Genomic DNA, 19,163 nt, shown 5'->3' with positions numbered 1-19,163 from the left:
ACTAGATTTAAAAAAACTAACTAACAAAGTACACGTATGAACTCTACTTAGCAAAGTTAAAGTACTCACATGAATTGTACTTGAAAATAATACTGTTCTAGATTTAAATAAAAAGACTAAAATAAAAAATACAACAACCGTAACTTTAAAAGCAGGAAATATTTAATTCAGATTTATTTTACTCAAACCACAGGAGGGCGCTATTGCTACACGTATAGCCAAAATGCCTCTTATGGGCATGTGACATTTTTGGATACTGTAGCCAAACATGTCACATATAAATTACAGTAAATTTACGTTCTATTGTTTACCACTGATACTTTTTAGGACTACGCCACAACCTGCAGTTTGAAACCACACCTTTGACAAGTTTGCATATGCTTTGACCTAACAATCACTTTCCATGGAATTGACAGCCGACTTTATTTGGAAAAGGTCATAACCGCAAACAAACAGGACTGGGGGTAAGTTTGGTTGTCAGGGCAACGTGACGCAAGGTTTGCGGAAGAGGAACGCCTACAAGGTTCGATTTGTGAACTTGCACACGCGCCACGCTCACGTCAGTGTGCTGAGTTTTGCACACTCATGCACACTTTGTGCGTCGGTACTTCTTTTTTTCCACGCCGCATGGGCAAGATGGCAGAGGGGAAGACGGACGACGGACACCGGCCGAGGAGCACCGTGAGTAACTAAGCTATGCTAACCTGCTTACTCAACTAACGAGCCAGCTTACTCAATTACCTAAGTTATTGCTACAGCATTAATTTGTCCGTTAGTGCGATGTTAGTGCGATAACCCAAAATATTTTTTTTAAATGTCATGTTATGTTTTTAATACTGTCAACACTGTTTCAAATTAACACTTGAGTGTTCTTTTTTTATCTTTTTTAAAGAATTTTCAACTACTTAGAATACATTTAAATTCACAAATATTGGAAGAAATAGAGCCATCCTGTGTCTTCTAAAATTTACAAAAATAAGAGGAAATAAATCATTTAAAAAACGTTAGCCTAGACATCACACACAAATGGAAATTTAAGTCATATAATAATACAACAAAATATTAGGGAAAATGTTTGCAAAATATTTTGTGGCAAAATAGTAAACTATTAAGAAAAATGACAAACTTGGTCTGTGCATGTGCCTTGCAGTCACCATGTAACTGCTTAAGCCTTTTTAGAACTATCAATAGATCAGCTCAGTGGCCTAGTGGTAGAGTGTCCGCCCTGAGACTGGAAGGTTGTGGGTTCAAACCCTGGCCGGGTCATACCAAAGACTATAAAAATGGGACCCATTACATCCCTGCTTGGCACTCACCATTAAGGGTTGGAATTGGGGGGTTAGATCACCAAATCACCAAATGATTCCCGAGCGCGGCACCGCTGCTGCCAACTGCTCCCCTCTCCCCCAGGGGATGGATTAAAATCACACGGGGATGGGTTAAATGCACAGGACAAATTTCAACACATCCAGATGTGTGTGTGACAATCATTGGGACTTTCATCTTTAATCTTATGCACATGTAGCTTGATTGTATCAGTGTGTGTCACACAGCTCGGTTTGATATTAACCAAGGGACCATGTCTCACTGTAAGTCCTGACCTGTACTTTGCAACTTAACGCTAACCTTTTTTCAGAAGGGAATTGCAACCGTCTGAAACATGGCAATTTTGTATCATTAGGATGAGTCATGTTTTCACGACTCTGCTAGTTTTGGGGCATGTCTGTGTTCCCTTGAATATTGTAATTATGCTATTAGCTGACACAGTGACGTTTTTTTTAATAACCTCAACATTGTTCAACAGTGTTGCCGTAAGCCATTACATGAAATGCGTTTTGCTGACTGCGGGCATGGAAGAACAATTCGAAAATATCTAACTGTCAAGCCCTGTCATGTTCCGAAGAAATTTGCGGCGAGGATGAAATATTCGAGGAAAACTCCCTCTGCCTTTATTGCCTACATTTCTGAGGTGTGCGCATTTGCTTTGACGTCTTGCATAAGGAACGTTTTGTGCGCATTTGCTTTGACGTCTTGCATAAAGAACGTTTTGGAGTTGTTGTGTCAACAAAGAATATCCTTGTCTCGGTCCTTTAAGGTTAAAATATTTTAGCGGTGAAAGTGCTAGCTTGGCTTGAATAGTACCATTTAGAAAAGGTGACGACAACCATAGAACAGAAAGTTGCGTTAATAAAATTGTGTTATTATTTCCAATGGAAGGGAAGTTCTTTGGAAACCTGAATGGCTTGCTTGTTGCACAAAGAATCCTATAAAAACTTTTACATGCCAGTGCAGCCCTTGGCATTGACTTTGTTTGCCAAGTTGTGTGTTAACAATGCACACGCTCTGTGTGTGTGTGTGTCTTACATAAAGACACCTCATTAATCTAGCTTACATAACACATTCCTCACAACGTTCCCATTTACGCCCCTGTCACCTGGCTACTCGATGAATAATCCATTCCTATGATAAGAAGATGAATATAGTTTAACCCTCTAATGTTAAATGTAGTGACCGATGTAGTCCAACAGGGGGTGCTGTTGCAAGCGGATCTGGAAGCATGGGACAATCTGGTGACAAAACAGGGTTGGCAGCTGGCTGGTGAGCCTCGCCCAGGCATTTAAGGGAAGCAGACTTCCCACGCCCTGACTCACACTTACACACAAATTCTCATACACACTTTCACACACACACTACTGTCTGGATCACAGCTCCCTGGTTGATGTTAAGAAGAGCAAAAGATCGTCTTTGAGCAGGTAGATATCACCCCAAGAGAAATGTTTATTTTTTTGCAGCCTGCTAGTCATGAACTGCATGTTGTTGATAGTGGAAATAGTAAATAGATTCTTTGGGTGGAAGATTAAATCTTTGCCGAATATTGCAACGGCGTTTGTCAATTCTTGAGCTTCTGCTTTAAAAATGTCCTTAGTTTAAAGGAATTTTTATTTTTGCTGTTTTTTTACTCTGAAAAAAAAATCGAACTGCTGAATCATGATTTTAATTAATCTTATTGCAAATGTGCAGACTTGCGTGGAAACAATTTGAGTAGTCAAATTAAATTGATTTGCATTTTAGGTTTGTCCTGAAATTTCACCTCAGGGCCGAATATCCCGAACCTCTTGTGAGTTATGTAATTAATGCTCGATGACATTTTGCCAGCAAATTTAAGATCTAGATTTTAGTAGGTGTGTGATTTGTCAATCGCCGACTTTACTGTCGAGTTGGGAAGCGGCTAGCTTAATTTTTTTGATTGTTACAGTCACGAGTCGTATTTTGTCGCGATGCTCTGCGATTTAGTCTGCACTAAAAGACGATTGGAATTCACATGTTGGCGCTAACGCTGTTGCTGCAATGTTGTCACATATGTTGATGTATGGCCCCTGAACCTCTGCGCCATATTTGCAGCGGCCATGTTAAAAACCACACTACCCTCACAACTTGTTGGTTGTTGTTTTTAGATTTGCGCGTCTCACGTGTCAATCCACCCTGTCAAAAAACAAAATTGGTTCCTGTTTGCCACTTTCACTGATGCAGTAGTCTCAGAACGGGTCACGTCAGTCTACATTATATAAGCACGCCTAATGTTTTACTAAGTGCACTAAGCTCCGCCCCCATTTTAGCTTAGGTCGATTGTCTTTAACTTTTTTTGCTCTTAGTGAAATCTGAGGAATATGTTGTAAAATTCTGAGCAAAAAAAAAAAAAAAGGCTGCAATTGTATATGAAAAAAAAAAGAAACTCCTCAACGAGGTGTGGTAGAACTTTAGCCGCCCGGGCTTTCTCTCGCTGATGGTTTTTGCAGATTTCATCTCACTGTCACTCAAGCTCGAATAGTTAACATGACTGCTAACCCGAAGCTCCCCGAAGGTATTCTGTGGTGGTTCCTTGGCGGCATGATTCAATGAGTTTCCCGCCTGGAATGGAACGTTGTGTTCTGCTGGAGAACATTACCTCATTGAGCTGCAGGCAATTCAGCTCGTGCATTAATTATTATTCTTGTCAAAAAAAATAAAAAATCTCAGAAATGTTGTCAAGAGTTTTCATTTTGGAAAAAAAAGTTTTTGTAGGAGTAAAATAAAAAAAATATTAACTACTTTGTATCAATTGAGCAAGCTAGTTGGTCATCGCGGCTTGCTAGCGCTAGAAGCTAACACCAGCCTGCCCACGTGCCTCAAAAAGCCAAACAACAAATAAATCTGCTTGGTATTTTCGCACAATTTGAGCCGCTGTTTGTTATCTAACAAATTAACAAGTTGTTAATTTTCAATCTGTCTTGTCTTCCCTTTGTGCTCTGTTAACCTTTTTCACGGCTAATTACGCTTAGCTTAGCACTGAACTTTGCAACGCTCACATTTCAACTTAACAACCTAACGCGACATGCTGGGAATGTGTCATTGACGGATATTTAATGTGCGGCAGCGTGGTGCGAAACTTTCTACATTTTCTATCATTTCCACTCAGCCTTCGTAAATTTGCGGATTTATGAGTTTATGAACTACCTCACACCAGGCTGCCAAACCTGTAAAAAATAGTGACACTTTACCTCTAGCTTACTTTATTTTGGTTTTGGAAATATGTTGTGACTACAAACAAACCCAACAGCAGAACTTTTTGCTTTGCGTTACTTTGTGAATAAATACCACATCATTATTTCTGGAGCCAACACCCAGAAAAATTATAGCGTCCTTTGCTCAGTCAAGCAAAAAGCCGGTCTTAAGTCAGTCTTTTCTTTTTTGACTGAACGGGTGTTCCCCCAAAAGGATTACATTCCTTCAATGTCAAATGTGTAAATACATGAAAGGCGCCTTAAAAATAAAATATATATTATTATTATTAAGGATGTTAATAATAAACAAAATGTGGCAGTTTGATGCTTATTTGCGTCACAAAAAAAAATCCCAAACAAACTGACGCTTTTGAAATGATCGTGTAACATACTTTCTCTTGAGAATGCCCTACAAACTATCCAACAGACTATTTGTATTATTCTTATTACCATGGCAAACAGTGTGTTGTTGTTGTGAAGGCCTTGGGTGGGCTGATTGTTTTTACTCCTCCAGTGACTCGTGACTTTGCCCCCCAGGGGTGCAAACGTGCCCCTTATTATGGGGTTGCCAGGCAGCCGCTGTTTGGCCGTCACACAGCCTCAGCTTTGGGGCAAATCACATGTGGCTTTTTAAGCTCCGCCCCTTTGGCTTTTTCTTTCCTTTCGTGTCTACTTATTGTCCACATCTGCCACGCAGGAGAGCGGCGTCGCATCGGTGCTGCTAAGGAATCCCGACGAGCGAGTCGCAAGTCCTCGGCTGGAAGATCTTGCGGAGGAAAGCGTGCAAGTCATCAAGGTATGTGTGCTGGTTTATGTTGAGGAGCGTCGTGGTGTGGGCTTAACGGCGCCGTGCGTCGTAGGTGTACCTGGACGGCGGACCGGAGACGGCGGATAGCGTCAGGATGTTGACGGACGAGGTGTCGCAGATTCAAGAGGTGAGGATGGGAGGAATGAGTGATGTGCGACGTGCTTCATATTTGCTCAACTTCCAGGTGAGGTATTGTTTGAAGACCCTGAGAGAGCAGATGGCGGCGAGACAAAATGGTAACAACAAGAAGGTAAGTAGAAACAAAAATCTTTTTTTTTTTAAATTAAATAAAACAAGGCATGATGATTCAAATGTTTTTTTGTTTTTCAGTATCCCACGAATGGCTACACAGTCAACCACATGCCCAACGTCGCCAATGGCAACAACATTTACAACTACATTAACCATGACGTAAGTACTTCAACATTTATAGTGCTCGTGTGTGTGTGTGTGTTATGCTTGCTTCCCTTTTAAAAAGAAAAATCAATAAAGCACATTCAAAGAAGATCCGCTCATCCGGATGTTTCTAGCTGACACGATCGTTTTTCCGGCTCATTATCACTGGCGGAGCTAGAGGGGGGGAGCCGTAGCGGCACTGGCCCCTCCTGAAATATGCTAACGGGAAATGTGTGACTCACAATCGCATGCACCACTGAAGATCCAAATCAAAATACCCGCTTCTTATCACGGGTTCTTCCGCATTCTCAGGAGAGTGATGATAATCACGTGCGGTATCTGAGGGAAGAAACCAAGCGGCTCTACGCTCAGATGAAAGATATGGAAAGTCGGCACCGGGAGGAGAGAGAGCGGCTGCTGGTGTGTGACATTAAAATCCCATTGCGTTTCTAGATGGCCAAGAGTAGAAGTTATAAAAATGGAGTTTCCTTCTTTGACAGATGGAGTCAAAGGAGCAACGAGCACGTTTGGAGGAGCAGTCGGAGCGTCTCCAGCGGGCGGAGACTGACTCAGCGGAGCGAGGCCGACGGGTGGAGGAGCTACAAAGGCTCCTGGGCAACATGGAGGTCGAGAGCGGGGTCCTGCGGGACAAAATGGCCGCCGGCGAGGCCGAGCTACAGCGGCTTCAGGCGGACAACGGTGAAGGAAATCAGAAAGACGACAGGTAACAAAACCAAGTGTGTGTGCGCTTGTGTTTGTGTAGTAGCGACAATGTTGCTTGTGTGTTTTCAGACGTGGTCAGTTGGAAACGGAGGTGGCCGTTTTGAAGGAGAAGATCCACCACTTGGATGACATGCTGAAAAGTCAACAAAGGAAAGTGCGACACATGATCGAACAGGTACACACCCACACACACACACACACGCACGTCACATTTTGAGTACTCAGGAAGCCATTAGTGAGGAAATGACATTCGGAAGAAGAACATCAAGCAACTGAAACCAAACTCGTTAATTAGCCAAACGTCGTAAAATTAGCCTGACTCTTTTGTGTGTGCGTGTGTACAGCTGCAGAACTCACGCACCGTCCTCCAAGAACGAGATCGAGTCATCGGGGATCTGGAGGAGAAAGTGGCCTTCCTGGAAGCCGAGGTCAGACCACTTCCCAAAGTGATACAATTCTAAGTTAAAAAAAAAAAAAGTTCCACTCAGTAAACGAGAGATTATGTTTCTTTGCTTTTACTTTATTTTACTTTTATGCGACACTCCTTAGCTTTTTTGTGCACGTTTCTAAAAAAAACAGAACAAAGAGTTGCACGACCACATGGAGCATTTCTTGGCGGGCCGCGACCCCCCGCCGCTCAAGAGCGCCGAGAACAAGCCGGTCATCATCTACAGGTGAGCTACGCTTGGCTCATTGTGATAATCCTCAAGAAATCATTTTAAATGTCCAATTATGTTTTATTTTTATCTCAGCAAACCTCTGACGCTGTCCGCAGCCAACAATAAGTCCCTCCCCTTCATCAAAGTCATCGAGATCAAGTCGTGAATGACGGACAGCGTGCAGTCACGAAATGTAAATATGTATTTAAAGAGTGCTTCATAATCGCCCCCCCTCATTGAATCATGTGCACGTTTAACGACTGCATAGGCGCCAGAGTGTAATCCAGAGTCACGAGTGCTTCTGAATGTGAATTTTGAATGTAGATGTGCATTCACGTTTGTGTACTAAATCCGTGAATAAATTGGATGTAAACACGTCTGAACTGACAAGACATGCGACTGAATTTCAAGGAAGACTTTGGGAGACACATTGTAACCAAAACAAAAATTATATGACAATAACACAATCCTGAGAGTTTTTTTTCTTTTAATTACACTTTTTATTTGTTTTTAAATTAGAACTCTGAGATTTCAGTCTCATTTTTCAGTGAAATTGTCTTCTTTTATTAACAGTAATTGTCTTTGCCAATATAAAAAAAACAATGTAGCAGTGCCATCTAGTGGACGGAAGACAACATTGACGACTGATTTGAATTCATTGAAGAAACAAATTCATTTGTACATGACGCAGAACTTTAATCGGAGGTGACACAGAAATAAATTATATTTACAAAAATGTCACAATAACAAAAATACGATGTCCAAATGTGCTTCTACACACACACACACACACACACACACACAATTCAGTCACAAAGTGCTCTCCAGCGTGTTATAGTTATCTTTGAAACTCTTCAGCTCCAAGAAGTGTTTGGGCCTCTTGCTGCGTGGGCCGGTCGATGGCAAGTAGGTCACCTGGATGGTGGACGGAGCGTTGCGGCCCGGAGAACCCGTCAGGTCTTTGGCCGCCGACTGATGCTGCTGCTCCACAGTGCTGTTGCTCCAGTACGCCTTCACACTGAAAGTGCAACAAATGCAGTCATAAAAACACGTTCTTTCTTTGCCCCAACGAGTTAAACGTGAGTAGTACTCACACGTCTGCTAATTCATTGAGCGCCTGCTGGTATTCTAGAAATTCTGCTTCTCCGAACACCTAGAACGTGATAAAATTTTAGATATGCAGCCTTAAACGGACGCGACCATGTGGAGTCCGCACCCCGGTGCCGTGGCGGGCGCTGTCGTAGCCTTCGAGCAGACGGTCGATGAGAGCGCCGTGGCTACTCTTGATTAGCGAGTGCGAGTTTCTTAGCTCCAGGAGCCAGCTCCGGAAACTTCGGCCTGTGAAGGCGCTCGGGCTGCTGCACATCTCCTCCAAAGGGATACCTGAGTCCCTAATGGCATCCAGGGCTTTCATCCGGTACAGGTAGTTATAACAACCTGCAAGATATAAGTGATTTACGCTGATGCTTTTTACAAAATGCATGAAAGGAGTGGAAGAAACTCACTAAGCTGTGATCCATGCCTGAGCCTGGCATCATTTTCAAGCAGGAGACGAGGTTCGAACCGGATCTCGTGAACTTTCGACAAACGGGAGTCGATCTGCTCTCGTAGTACCTATTAGAAACACACCATATGCCATAAAATAATGACAATTATACATGACGTCATTATGTTTTTCTTTTTTTTTTTTACCTTTGGAGCATTGTGGCCGATGGGTGCGTGTGGGCCGCGACGGGATCTCATGGCAAAACGCATAATTTGCCTTTTGACGAAGATGAAGAGCAGCACAAAGACCTGTCAACACACGATGTTAGAATAAACACATAGAACAAACGCGTAGATTGTCTCTTTAACTCACCAAGCTGCCGTACGCCATCACCAGGACAACATTAACACCTGATAACGGCGGTGAGTCTGCCATGTTGGCACTAAAGTGATTAGAAATGTTTTGATATCCTTTGTTTACAAGTGAGCTACATTAGCTCGCTAGTTAGCATGTCGCTACCTTCGAAGCTAATATCTTCTCCTAATGCATAAAACTGAAGCTATTTTCTAATTAACTTTTTTATAACGTCATCTACACCCACGAAATGATTGTGTGACATCTTTGGTAGATTTAGTCGAGCTACGCGGATAACGCTGGCTCGCTTTTCGGCTAAGCTAGTTAGCTAAACCCGACCGGCGTTGGTCGCCTCATAATTACCGTAAGTAACGTACAAAAGGAGACTCGGAAACATTATTGTTATGGATTTAGTTTATATTGTGTATTACGGTTTGAGCGCTGTGTACTTATGCTAGATTGTTAGACTGTACATTATCCTTGACAAGATATGTACATTACACATTTTTTATGGGTTTTATGTGTGAAAAACAAAGTTCCCACCAATGCTTAAGTCCATGCAGTATTTTTATTGATCGAAAATAGTTTTGTTTTTATAACAACACTCGTACCAACATTCGCCGGCTCATGTTATCTTTGATGCGCATCAGTCGCAATGATATGTCACCGGCCAGGGGTGAAAAAAATATATATGCCCAAAATAAAGGTTTATTAGTAAGTGATCACATGTTTGTTGGTCCAGCTTCCTCCAAGCACTGTGAAGCGGCAGACCACATGACACAGCGCTCCGTGGTGTCAGAGTGGAAGCGAAACAGGTAAACGTCGGTGGTTGTTACGTGTTATAAGGAGAGGGGGGAAAAAATCCTAACTTTTTGTGTGACATTTTTTCTACAAGTGGAAGTTGGGGGCGATTGTGGTTATCGCGGAGAAATAGAACCTAGCAAAATTGGGGAACGAGACTACTTGTCGGCCGGTGTCTTGTCTAGTCTGAAGCCGGCCGGGTTCCTGGTCAGTAGGGTGGTGTTTATTGTCTTTTTTTAAAAAGAGGAACAGGAGCGAGATTTTAGTCTTTTACCTTAAAACCTCTTTAATGTTATTTTCACGTAAAGAGGGTCTTTTAATCTTGTGCAAGTGTGGTCTTTATTATCAATGCCAGCTAAGTAGTTAGCCTTTAGCCACGTCCAGTTAGTTGAACGTAGCTAAGTCGTTAGCATCCAACTAGTGGGGAAATGACGTCTTTTCAGGGGTCAGTCAAGTCCAACACTGTGACCTAGTTAATCGAATACATGTAGTTGGCAATGTTGGTTTCACGACAGTAAGACACATATTGATTGGTTCGCGTGTATTGAATCGACACTCGCGAGCTAACGTTAGCCCCGTGCTAAAAGTTAGCCTCGTCGCCATGAGGTGTAGCCGCTCGAGGCGGAAGCCCACCGAGACTTCAAAGCTTGATTATATTCACCCCCTTCTCCGTCACCTATTCCACATTTTATCAGCTATTTTTTCGATTGTTAATATCACTTGTTTGATAAGATGGACATGCCTCAGCGTTAGGCTTGTTTTCTTCTTTCTGTGTCAGTCCAAGCCGAGCTTTTTACGTAACGGGTGCAAGATTAAGCAGTCGTTTTCGATAACGAGGTTGGCAGCATAACAAAAAACGCATTAATGTTGACCCCCCCTGGCAGTTTTACCTAAACTTAACCCCTATAGTGTTTCATTGTGATGTAGCTGCTACTTCACACAGTTGCTCCACTGATGTTACTTTCATTTTAGGACAGTGATGTTTTGCCTTTTAAATGGGTCGCACTTGTACTTTGGAGCCTTATCTTGTTTCCCACACCCTTTGTGTTATTTGAAGTCTTTGATAAAGTCACTCCTCTTTCTCTTTCTCTCCTCAGGTGTGATTTGTTGTAAATAACTTGTTTGTATATACTGTAAATCATGACGTCCGTGGGCGGAAACCGGGCCCGGGGCAGCTGGGAACAGACGCAGCAAGGCCAGACGCAAGGCCAGACACAGCACAAGCAAAGACCTCAGGTACACCCTCGTTCAAGTCATTTTCCACTTTCTACAACTGGTGTGACTTTGATTTTGGCCAGATTGTCGTTGTCACCTGAAGCTCATTGTGATGAATGTGCTTGCGTCCTCTGGCAACAGGCCACAGCGGAGCAGATCAGACTTGCGCAGATGATTTCAGACCACTATGATGCGGACTTTGAGGAGAAGGTCAAACAGGTGACGGACACTTTTATTTTTTGTCCTTTTTGGGATTGGCTGTTTTCAATATGGGCCCCATCTCTCATTGAAAGGGGAAATGAAACAGTGTTTTGCATTTTCAGCTGATTGACATCACGGGCAAGGACCAGGACGAGTCTATGATCGCATTGCATGACTCAAACGGTGATGTCAACAGAGCCATCAATGTTCTACTGGAAGGCAGCCCAGACACTGTAAGTCTCCTTGTCTTTCAACTGTCTTTTGCTTTACGTACGTTTTGTTTGCATGGAGCTGTTGTCATTTATTTCTTTTTAATGCCAGGACTCGTGGGAGATGGTGGGGAAGAAGAAAAGCGTGTCAGGCCAGAAGGAAGCCAGCCAGCTTGAGATCGGAGAGGACGGCAAAGAGAACCGGGAGAAAGTAGAGAAAGATGCAGCACGTCGGCGAGGGGGAGCTACTCGCAGGGGCCGCGGTGGTTCCCTCAGAGGGCGAGAGTGTACGCCTCTTCACGTTGTAGCTTGTATTTCGAAACGGCTGTTGTTTTATTGTCTGATTCTTCCTCCTTGGCTCCAGTTCGAGGTCAAGAGAACGGCTTGGACGTAGGCAAGGTGGCAGTGGTGGGCAGGGGCACCGAGCGAGGCCGCAGGGCGCGCGGGCGAGGAAGAGGGACGCTCGGTGAGTTGCCGGCCGTTGTCATGACGCTCGTCGCGTGAACAATCTCAAGTTTTGCTTTGGCTTTGCTTCGCTCTAGGAGCATCAGGGCGGCGAGGAGGGCGCTTCTCTGCGCAGGGCATGGGGTAAGTCCTTAGACAACCGGGAGGGGGGGGAGGTTGTCGTTGTTCCGCTGTTGCCATGGCCACCGGAGCGTACGACCCTGGATCTATTGTTTAGTGTTAATCCACAGCAGAAGTGGACGTGGTTCAGCCTGTGGAACGAAACGTCGTATGAGTTTCCAAGACAGTTTCTCATCGCACACTTCAAATTCCTATCTGCAAATGATCAGCCCGTTCCCGTCGTGCAGTTAATAGGAACACAAACACGCTTAAAAAAAAAGAAAAGACTCCAGTTGTCCTTGAACGCTTCAAAGGAAATGAGATATGATTCTTCCATTTCACCTCCCGTCTCTGACTCCCACAACATTCCTCGGAAATGACTCCACAGCTCCCAACCTGATGCCCTAACCTTTGCACTGGTGGCATTGGGGAGGTGCCGAGCATAAAGTTGATTCGACAGGCGTATCGTTCTTTAGTAGGAAGTCAAACGATTGACTCTCGCTCAAGCTATGTGAACATGACTTGGTTCTATTTAGAAGTGCCCGCATGTGTGACACTTGAACTGCGCTTTTCTTAAAAATCCAGAACCTTCAACCCCGCCGACTACGCCGAACCGAGTCAGACAGACGAGAACTATGGCGGAGGAAGCACCTGGAACAACACGGGTGGCATGGAGACGGAAGAAGGCGCTCGTGAGTGCATCTCAAAAACGCTTAAGTTGACATGTTGCACATTTGGTCTGACGGTCAAACTGGAAACTCTTCTATCCAGGATTGGAATACCCTCCCGAAGAGGGAATGACTTACCCGGCCAAGTTTGACTCTGTACCCGGTATTTTCACAAGGGAGCTTTATTGATGATTTGTTGTGCTTGGCGCTGGTGTTGACGAGATTTTTGCCCTTCTCACAGGTGCTTGGAGGACACCCACTGAAGAATGGGGTACTGAGGACTGGAATGAAGATGTGAGTACTTCAACTTTTTTGTGGGTGTTCCAAGGAACTCCTGTCTATATTTGGGTCTCTAATTTATTTTATTACCTGGCAGTTGTCCGAGACCAAGATATTCACAGCTTCCAGCGTGGCGACCATTCCACCACCGCAAGAGAATGTCACCATCACCAAAGGACAGAGGTGGGACCAAAGTGCCCCTTGTACATGGTGTCATCATTTTCCTTCCGTTAATGTAAAGTAGCTGCGTTGTATAAATGGCGCCATTTGTTGTCATTTTGCCCCCTCTACAGGATTGACCTTGCCGTGCTCTTGGGGAAGACTCCCCCGTCCTCCTCGTCTGAAACGGAACCCCAACCCATGGAGGCCGCCCAGCCGCCCCCCTTGCCCCAGTCGCTGGTTTTCAGCAACTCCAAGCAAGGTCCTCCGATCTCCCAAACCTCTTCTGGCGCCGCTTACACCCAGCACAGCATGGTGAGTGCCAATGACAACTTTTTCTCGGGCAACACCGTTGCTACTGATGCACTGTTTTGGTGGCAGGTCAGCATGCTGAACAAGAGTTTTGGGGAGGTAGCGGACCAGAAAGCAAGTACTGGCGGGACCACCGGCTCCCAGTTCCTAGAGCGGTATAAAACCGCCCAGGCGCTGGCTCAGCTGGCCGCCCAGCACCCCCAGACTGGGGTCCCGAATGCCAACCCCCCATCCTGGGACAACAGTGCCAACTCACGGGCACAATATGGTGAGATGTCCCCCAGACTGGAATTGTTTTCTGGTTATTATTCATCGTATATGATCAGCATAGTCCAATCGTATTTCTCTGCAGAGATGAAGACTCAGCCCGAGTCGGCCATCCACACGCCCTTTGCGAAGCGCCCGCCCTTCCAGGCCACCACCACGTCATCCATGTTGGAAGTTTTTCTGCCGGGCTCAGCCTCCTCCGCTTCTTCCTTGCCGCCGCAAACGACGTCCTCGCCCCACTCCGTGACGCCCCCCGCCTCCTCCCTCCCTAAAATGGCGTCGGTCACGCCGCTGGCTCAGCAGGTTTCCCCAAGTTCCTCGGACGCGCAGGGCTCGAGCCCTCTCCCGCTCCAGCAGCACAAACTCAGGGCGCAGAAGAAGAGGACTTCCATACCAACAAAGGTAAGCAAATGTGTTCGAAACGTCCTCAAATGCAGCAGCTGACAAGTTCTTAAAAACATTTTGTGTCTATTCAGATTCCGGCAATGGCGGTGGAAATGCCCGGCTCAACGGACATCTCCGGCCTCAACCTTCAGTTCGGCGCGCTGCAGTTCGGCTCGGAGCCGACACTGCCCGAGTACGACTCTGTCGCCTCCAACGCGGCGCCCGTCAACCCGATGCAGAATAGCCTCTACTCCACCCCAAACAGGTTTGTACGCGGGGAATGCACGGTGGGCGGAGCGAGGGCATTAAGGCGTGAACGGGACTTGTCAATCTGCAGTGAGTCAACTGCAGCTCTTTCCAACTCCAGCCGGATGGACATGTACGAGCAGAGAGCAGCTCAGGCGCGGCGTTACCCTCCCTCCGTCTCCTCCTCCCCGCAGAAGGACATGCAGCCCAAGGTAGGCGACACGTTCGGACGTTCCGAATATTAAACTTCTCCGTCGGCGGTTTCCGTAGAAACCTTTGAGCTCACCTTCATTGTTCTTTTTACAGAACGGCTTCAGTTCACTACAAGCGGCACAATCTGTGGAAGGCAAGCATCATGATTCATTTATTTTATTTTCATAGGTTTCTCTTCATTAATTCTCATTGCTCCCTTTTTTCTTTTCTCATTTCCTCTGGATCATATATTTAATTCCTCCATTTATTATTGTACCATTTATCGATTTTCTAGCTTCAGCGGGTTGTGCAGTGGCGCCCAAACCACCGTCGGACGCAAACGCGGCACCGCCGATGTCGGTCGCCGGCATGGGCCCCCTGACGGACGGCGGCTCAGGTCCCGCCACCCTGCTGACGACATCCAACCAAGCGCCGCTCGGTGCCCTGGGTCAAGTCGAAGAGCTGCCGCCGAGCAGCGTCCCGCCTCCTCAGCACAACAGGTGAAGCCGCGAGTTGACTAAGTCCCGCTGCAGTCGATAAAGCGGACGCGATTCAGCGCCAGTGTCTCGTTACAGTGCGCTGTCATCGCAACAGAACAGCCTTGCGCCATCTTCAGGTCGAACGGCCAACTCGAGCTTACTGGTAAGCTCTCCATATCACACAAGGCCATCTTAGAAGGATAGACATCTGATTCCTATAATATCATCACCTTCACTTTCCTCCGCAGCACCCCAACGTAGATGGCGACTCCAGTCTCCACTCCGCCGCCTCCTTCCCTTCTGTCTCATCCGTGTCGTCGTCCGTTCTCACCTCCGCCTCGGTGGCCGCGGCGCAGGTCTCACTGGGAGCCCCGGTCTCAGCTCAGTCTGGCCACGGCCCTGTCAGCAATATGCCCATGGGCATCAATGTGGCGTCCATGGGTGTGGCCTCATCTCCTGCCACCATGTCCATATCGGCGGCGGCCTCGGCTCCTCCCTCCTCAGTGACTTCATTGTCGTCGCGCAGCTCTGCAGCACTCTCAGGTTTGGCAGACCTCAACACAACCTGTTTTTTTTTTTTTTTTTCGTTTTGGTCCTCCACCCCTCTCACAAGCTGCATTTGCTGTCAAATGTAGGGAAAGCGCCTCCAAATTTGCCCCCCGGAGTGCCCCCGCTGCTGCCCAATCCATACATCATGGCGCCGGGACTGCTGCATCCCTACGCAGTGAGTGCTATGCCGAGTCTGCGCGTAAGCCCGACCCAGTGTAATAACGAGACGTATCGTGTCAGACTCAGGTGTACGGCTACGACGACCTGCAGATGCTGCAGACGAGAATACCACTGGTGAGTTCGAATTTTCCACGAGTCGTCATTTCCTTTGTCCTCATCATCATCGTGTTTTCCTCTGCCGCAGGATTATTACAGCATTCCCTTTGCAACCCAAACAGCACTGACTGGTCGAGAGGCGAGCTTGACAAATAACCCATATTCTGGTGAGACTTCCTCCTTCAATCATTTCTAAGCGTATTTGTATTGGACCCTGAAAAGACCCCAACTCCCCCCATTTGCGGTTGTCCCCTCTCAAGGCGACTTATCCAAGTTCGGTCGAGGTGACGCGTCCTCGCCGGCTCCCGCCACCACGCTGGCACAGAATCAGCAGCAGAACCAGAACCAGACGCATCACTCGACCCAGCAACCGTTCCTCAACCCGGCGCTACCACCCGGCTACAGCTACACAAGCCTGCCCTACTACACCGGCATGCCGGGCCTGCCCAACACCTTCCAGTACGGCCCCGCTGTCTTCCCGGTGAGGATTGGAGACACAAATGTAGCAGCAAGGCACTTTTTGAGTTGCTCTCTGGATTCTAGCGATGGGTATTCTTTTTGTGTACTTTCAGGTGGGTCCTACCTCGTCAAAGCAGCACGGAGTGAATGTCGGCGCGTCGGCCACACCCTTCCAACAGGCCAGCGGCTATGGTTCCCATGGATACACCACTGGTGAGCCACCGTGAATGGAGACCAAGTCTTGAGCTAGTATGACGTGACTGGCGGCTAACACGACAACTGTCTTTGTAACCCTACGTTGACTATCAACAGAATGGAATGCTGACGTCAATGTTTTTAAAGCTGTTTTGTTTTGCTGCTGTTATTGGCCTTGGCTGTGAATGCCCTTGATGCAGACGTTATCCAAAGTTGCTTGATAAGACAGTAAAAGCTGAGCTGGCTCTTTGTATGTTAAGGCAAGTGGACTACTGCATATTTGTGGTCCAACATATTTGGCGCCATCTGGTGGCTTCTTGGTGTTAGGGTAAAACATTTTTTTTTTTTAGATATTCTGTTTGACTGAAAGTATGTTTGCATCTGCCATCTTGAGAATTACACCAATATCACTTCCTATCAAACAAACTTATTATTATCATTATTATTATTTGTGTTGCTGCTTCTGCTGCTTCCTGCCATCACTCCAGCTTACTTTCCACCTTCCCATACACAACCTACCCCCCACCCCCCCTTTGGCCCTCCCTCACAAAGCACTTGCAAACTATTGTTAGTTTGCCAGTGCTCTCTGAGGCAGGTCTTGCTGTGTCTAACGCTGTGGGCTGCGCCTGTGTGTCTCGACTGTTGCAGGCTATGAGGATGTGGGCCAGGCTTCAGGGAGTGGGGATTTCTGTAAGGGCGGCTACGGCAATGCCGTGGCCGCCGCCGCGGCAGCTGCTGCCGCTGCTGCTGCCGCCGCTGCTGCCGCTCAAAACAAACCGGCCAACTCTGTCAGCGGCCCAGGAGTCGGTGAGTGCCGTGCCGACGATACAAGGTGTGCCACAGCGAACCCCTAACACACCAGCGAATGCCACACGACAGTCGGGCTGGAAACGATGTAGCTTGCTGGCGGCGGGCTCAAACACGTCGATGAATTGCTTCTCAGTCGTTGAATTTGCCTTGGTCTTTTCTAGGAGTGTCTGTGACCTCGAGCAACACCGGGGTACCTGATATTTCGGGTTCAGTTTACACAAAGACGCAGGCAAGTACTCTCTAAAATGGAGAACCACAGCTTTATTAGTACTGTGCTGTGTTAACTGGGCGTTGTTGTTTTTTTGCATCTGTCCAGCAGTCATTTGAGAAGCAGGGTTTCCACGCCGCCACTCCCACGGCGTCTTTCAGCCTCCCGTCCGCACTGGGCAGCGGCGGACCAATCAATGCCCCGGCCGCAGCAGGCTACGCCCCGGCCCCCTTCATGCACATCCTGGCGCCGCACCAGCAGCCCCACTCGCAGATCCTCCACCATCATCTGCAGCAGGACCCACAGGTGAGACTCTTAAGCCGATTCTTTCGTTGTCCCTCCTTTTTACTTCTCTTTCCTCACCCTCGCTGTGTTTTCACAGAGCGGGAGCGGCCAGCGCAATCAGACCGCATCCATCCAACAGAAGTCTCAGATCAATAAGTCGCCATACAACAGCTACAACTGGGGCGCCAACTAGCATCCAATACCTGGAAAAACAACTTCATTGAAGGTTTCCTCCTGCTGAGTCCCCACCACCTCATCTTCCTTCTTCTCATCCTTCGCCTCTTTCTCCTTCCCTTTGGGGATGTGTCGGGATGGAACTGGGAAGGGTACAAATAGTTTGACTCACTTTTCGAGCGTTTGGGGAAATTGTATTGTGTTCAGCACCGACCCCTTTTACTTAAGTAACAGAATTATTTCCTAAAAAGAATGTGTTCCCCTTATGGGTATTTTATGTTATTGTTGTGCTCTCTATCCCCCCCCCAACTTTCTTTTTCTTTCTTACTAATTGGGAGGAATGAAGTAATGCGGGATGGTGGCGATGGATGGGGCTGGAGGTGCTTATCAGACGCCTCCTCTGCTCAAACTATTCATTTACTTGATTGCTGTTTTGGGTTCTCAACTCTTTTATGTCCTTTTTAAGTTGGAAGAAACAATTCTCTGGATTTGGTAGAGTTGTGAAGTTTATTTTTGACTAAATATAGATATATTATATATATAAATATATGTGAGCTGGCTTGGAGTGAGGAGGTTTGTCATGTGACTGCGTGCATGTTTGTACACAAGACTGGTGGGGGTTGTTTACTGTGCTTTGTTTTTTTGCCTAGCACAGACTTTTCATAGTGTATAAAACATGTACAGTAACTGTTACCATATAAATATGTTGTCACAAGTTATTGAGTGATCCTTCCCAAGGCCAATCTGCACCCCGATCTGCCTTCCAATAACAATGTCTTTTCGGTTTGGGAGACCTCTCCATGCGCCACCACCCTTCCCTGCACATTTTCAAGGAAACTTTAGAGCATCCAATACTGATGGACAGAATTGTACTTATGTTTGTTTGTTTTTGTCAGTGATTTTTTTTTTTTTTGTACTGTGCATTTTAAAAGAAAACATGTAAATGGAAAAACGTCTTGTACATATAAACGAAAAAGTACTGTAGTGCCTGTTTGTTCGCTTTACTTCTCCAGTTCCTTGCAGATCTTATTAGAGGTTTTTGTTCCTTTTTTTATTTTGTAAAAAAAAAAAAAAGTACAAATATTAATAAACAAAGACATTTTCATCATAGTTACATGTGAATGTCTTGAGGAATCCATGGCTAAAGTAATAAAAACGATGTGTATATTTTTGTTACTGTTTTAGAATTAAGATTTTCTTTAGAAATTCAATTGGGTAATTAAACAAATGAGTTTCACGGTGCGCATTGGCTATCACCATTACG

At 46.1% G+C, this 19,163-nt stretch overlaps 3 protein-coding genes across 10 annotated transcripts; 2 read left to right on the top strand and 1 right to left on the bottom strand.

The window, feature by feature from the left end:
* The first annotated feature begins 523 nt into the window (after positions 1-523).
* Positions 524-8,960, top strand: tuft1b (tuftelin 1b). 3 transcript variants are annotated; one of them, XM_061266785.1, is made up of 12 exons: positions 524-681; positions 5,239-5,337; positions 5,402-5,476; positions 5,534-5,599; positions 5,680-5,760; positions 6,058-6,165; positions 6,246-6,469; positions 6,538-6,643; positions 6,813-6,896; positions 7,048-7,142; positions 7,221-7,320; positions 7,986-8,960. In XM_061266785.1, exons 1-11 carry the CDS (start codon positions 586-588, stop codon positions 7,291-7,293), a joined length of 1,107 nt encoding a protein of 368 aa, XP_061122769.1. In that variant the 5' UTR covers positions 524-585; the 3' UTR covers positions 7,294-7,320; positions 7,986-8,960. The 3 variants fall into 3 exon arrangements, with proteins under 3 accessions (XP_061122769.1, XP_061122768.1, XP_061122770.1); XM_061266784.1 differs by lacking the exon at positions 7,986-8,960 and having other exon boundaries at positions 7,221-7,517; XM_061266786.1 differs by lacking the exons at positions 524-681; positions 7,986-8,960 and adding an exon at positions 2,596-2,753 and having other exon boundaries at positions 7,221-7,517.
* Positions 7,799-9,349, bottom strand: LOC133144257 (protein C1orf43 homolog). Its single transcript, XM_061266819.1, has 6 exons — positions 8,986-9,349; positions 8,820-8,921; positions 8,633-8,741; positions 8,344-8,564; positions 8,222-8,280; positions 7,799-8,145 (listed from the first exon to the last, which is right to left on the bottom strand). The coding sequence occupies exons 1-6, from the start codon at positions 9,046-9,048 to the stop codon at positions 7,938-7,940; spliced, it is 762 nt and encodes a 253-aa protein (XP_061122803.1). The 5' UTR covers positions 9,049-9,349; the 3' UTR covers positions 7,799-7,937.
* Positions 9,350-9,709: 360 nt separating this feature from the next.
* ubap2l (ubiquitin associated protein 2-like) lies at positions 9,710-18,883 on the top strand. 6 transcript variants are annotated; one of them, XM_061266732.1, is made up of 29 exons: positions 9,710-9,782; positions 10,866-11,004; positions 11,125-11,202; positions 11,307-11,417; positions 11,506-11,680; positions 11,758-11,859; positions 11,936-11,981; positions 12,543-12,649; positions 12,729-12,788; positions 12,867-12,919; positions 13,002-13,087; positions 13,198-13,378; positions 13,445-13,643; positions 13,728-14,044; positions 14,119-14,291; positions 14,394-14,484; positions 14,579-14,618; positions 14,760-14,964; positions 15,040-15,106; positions 15,192-15,486; positions 15,579-15,667; positions 15,733-15,786; positions 15,857-15,935; positions 16,029-16,249; positions 16,341-16,440; positions 17,071-17,229; positions 17,394-17,461; positions 17,549-17,746; positions 17,823-18,883. In XM_061266732.1, the coding sequence occupies exons 2-29, from the start codon at positions 10,909-10,911 to the stop codon at positions 17,916-17,918; spliced, it is 3,546 nt and encodes a 1,181-aa protein (XP_061122716.1). In that variant the 5' UTR covers positions 9,710-9,782; positions 10,866-10,908; the 3' UTR covers positions 17,919-18,883. The 6 variants fall into 6 exon arrangements, with proteins under 6 accessions (XP_061122716.1, XP_061122715.1, XP_061122714.1 ...); XM_061266731.1 differs by having other exon boundaries at positions 14,364-14,484; positions 17,552-17,746; XM_061266730.1 differs by having other exon boundaries at positions 14,364-14,484.
* The last annotated feature ends 280 nt before the right edge of the window (positions 18,884-19,163 follow it).

Source organism: Syngnathus typhle, linkage group LG20, assembly GCF_033458585.1.
Source record: "Syngnathus typhle isolate RoL2023-S1 ecotype Sweden linkage group LG20, RoL_Styp_1.0, whole genome shotgun sequence".
NCBI lineage: Eukaryota > Metazoa > Chordata > Actinopteri > Syngnathiformes > Syngnathidae > Syngnathus > Syngnathus typhle.
This window is presented reverse-complemented; position numbering and strand designations above follow the sequence as displayed.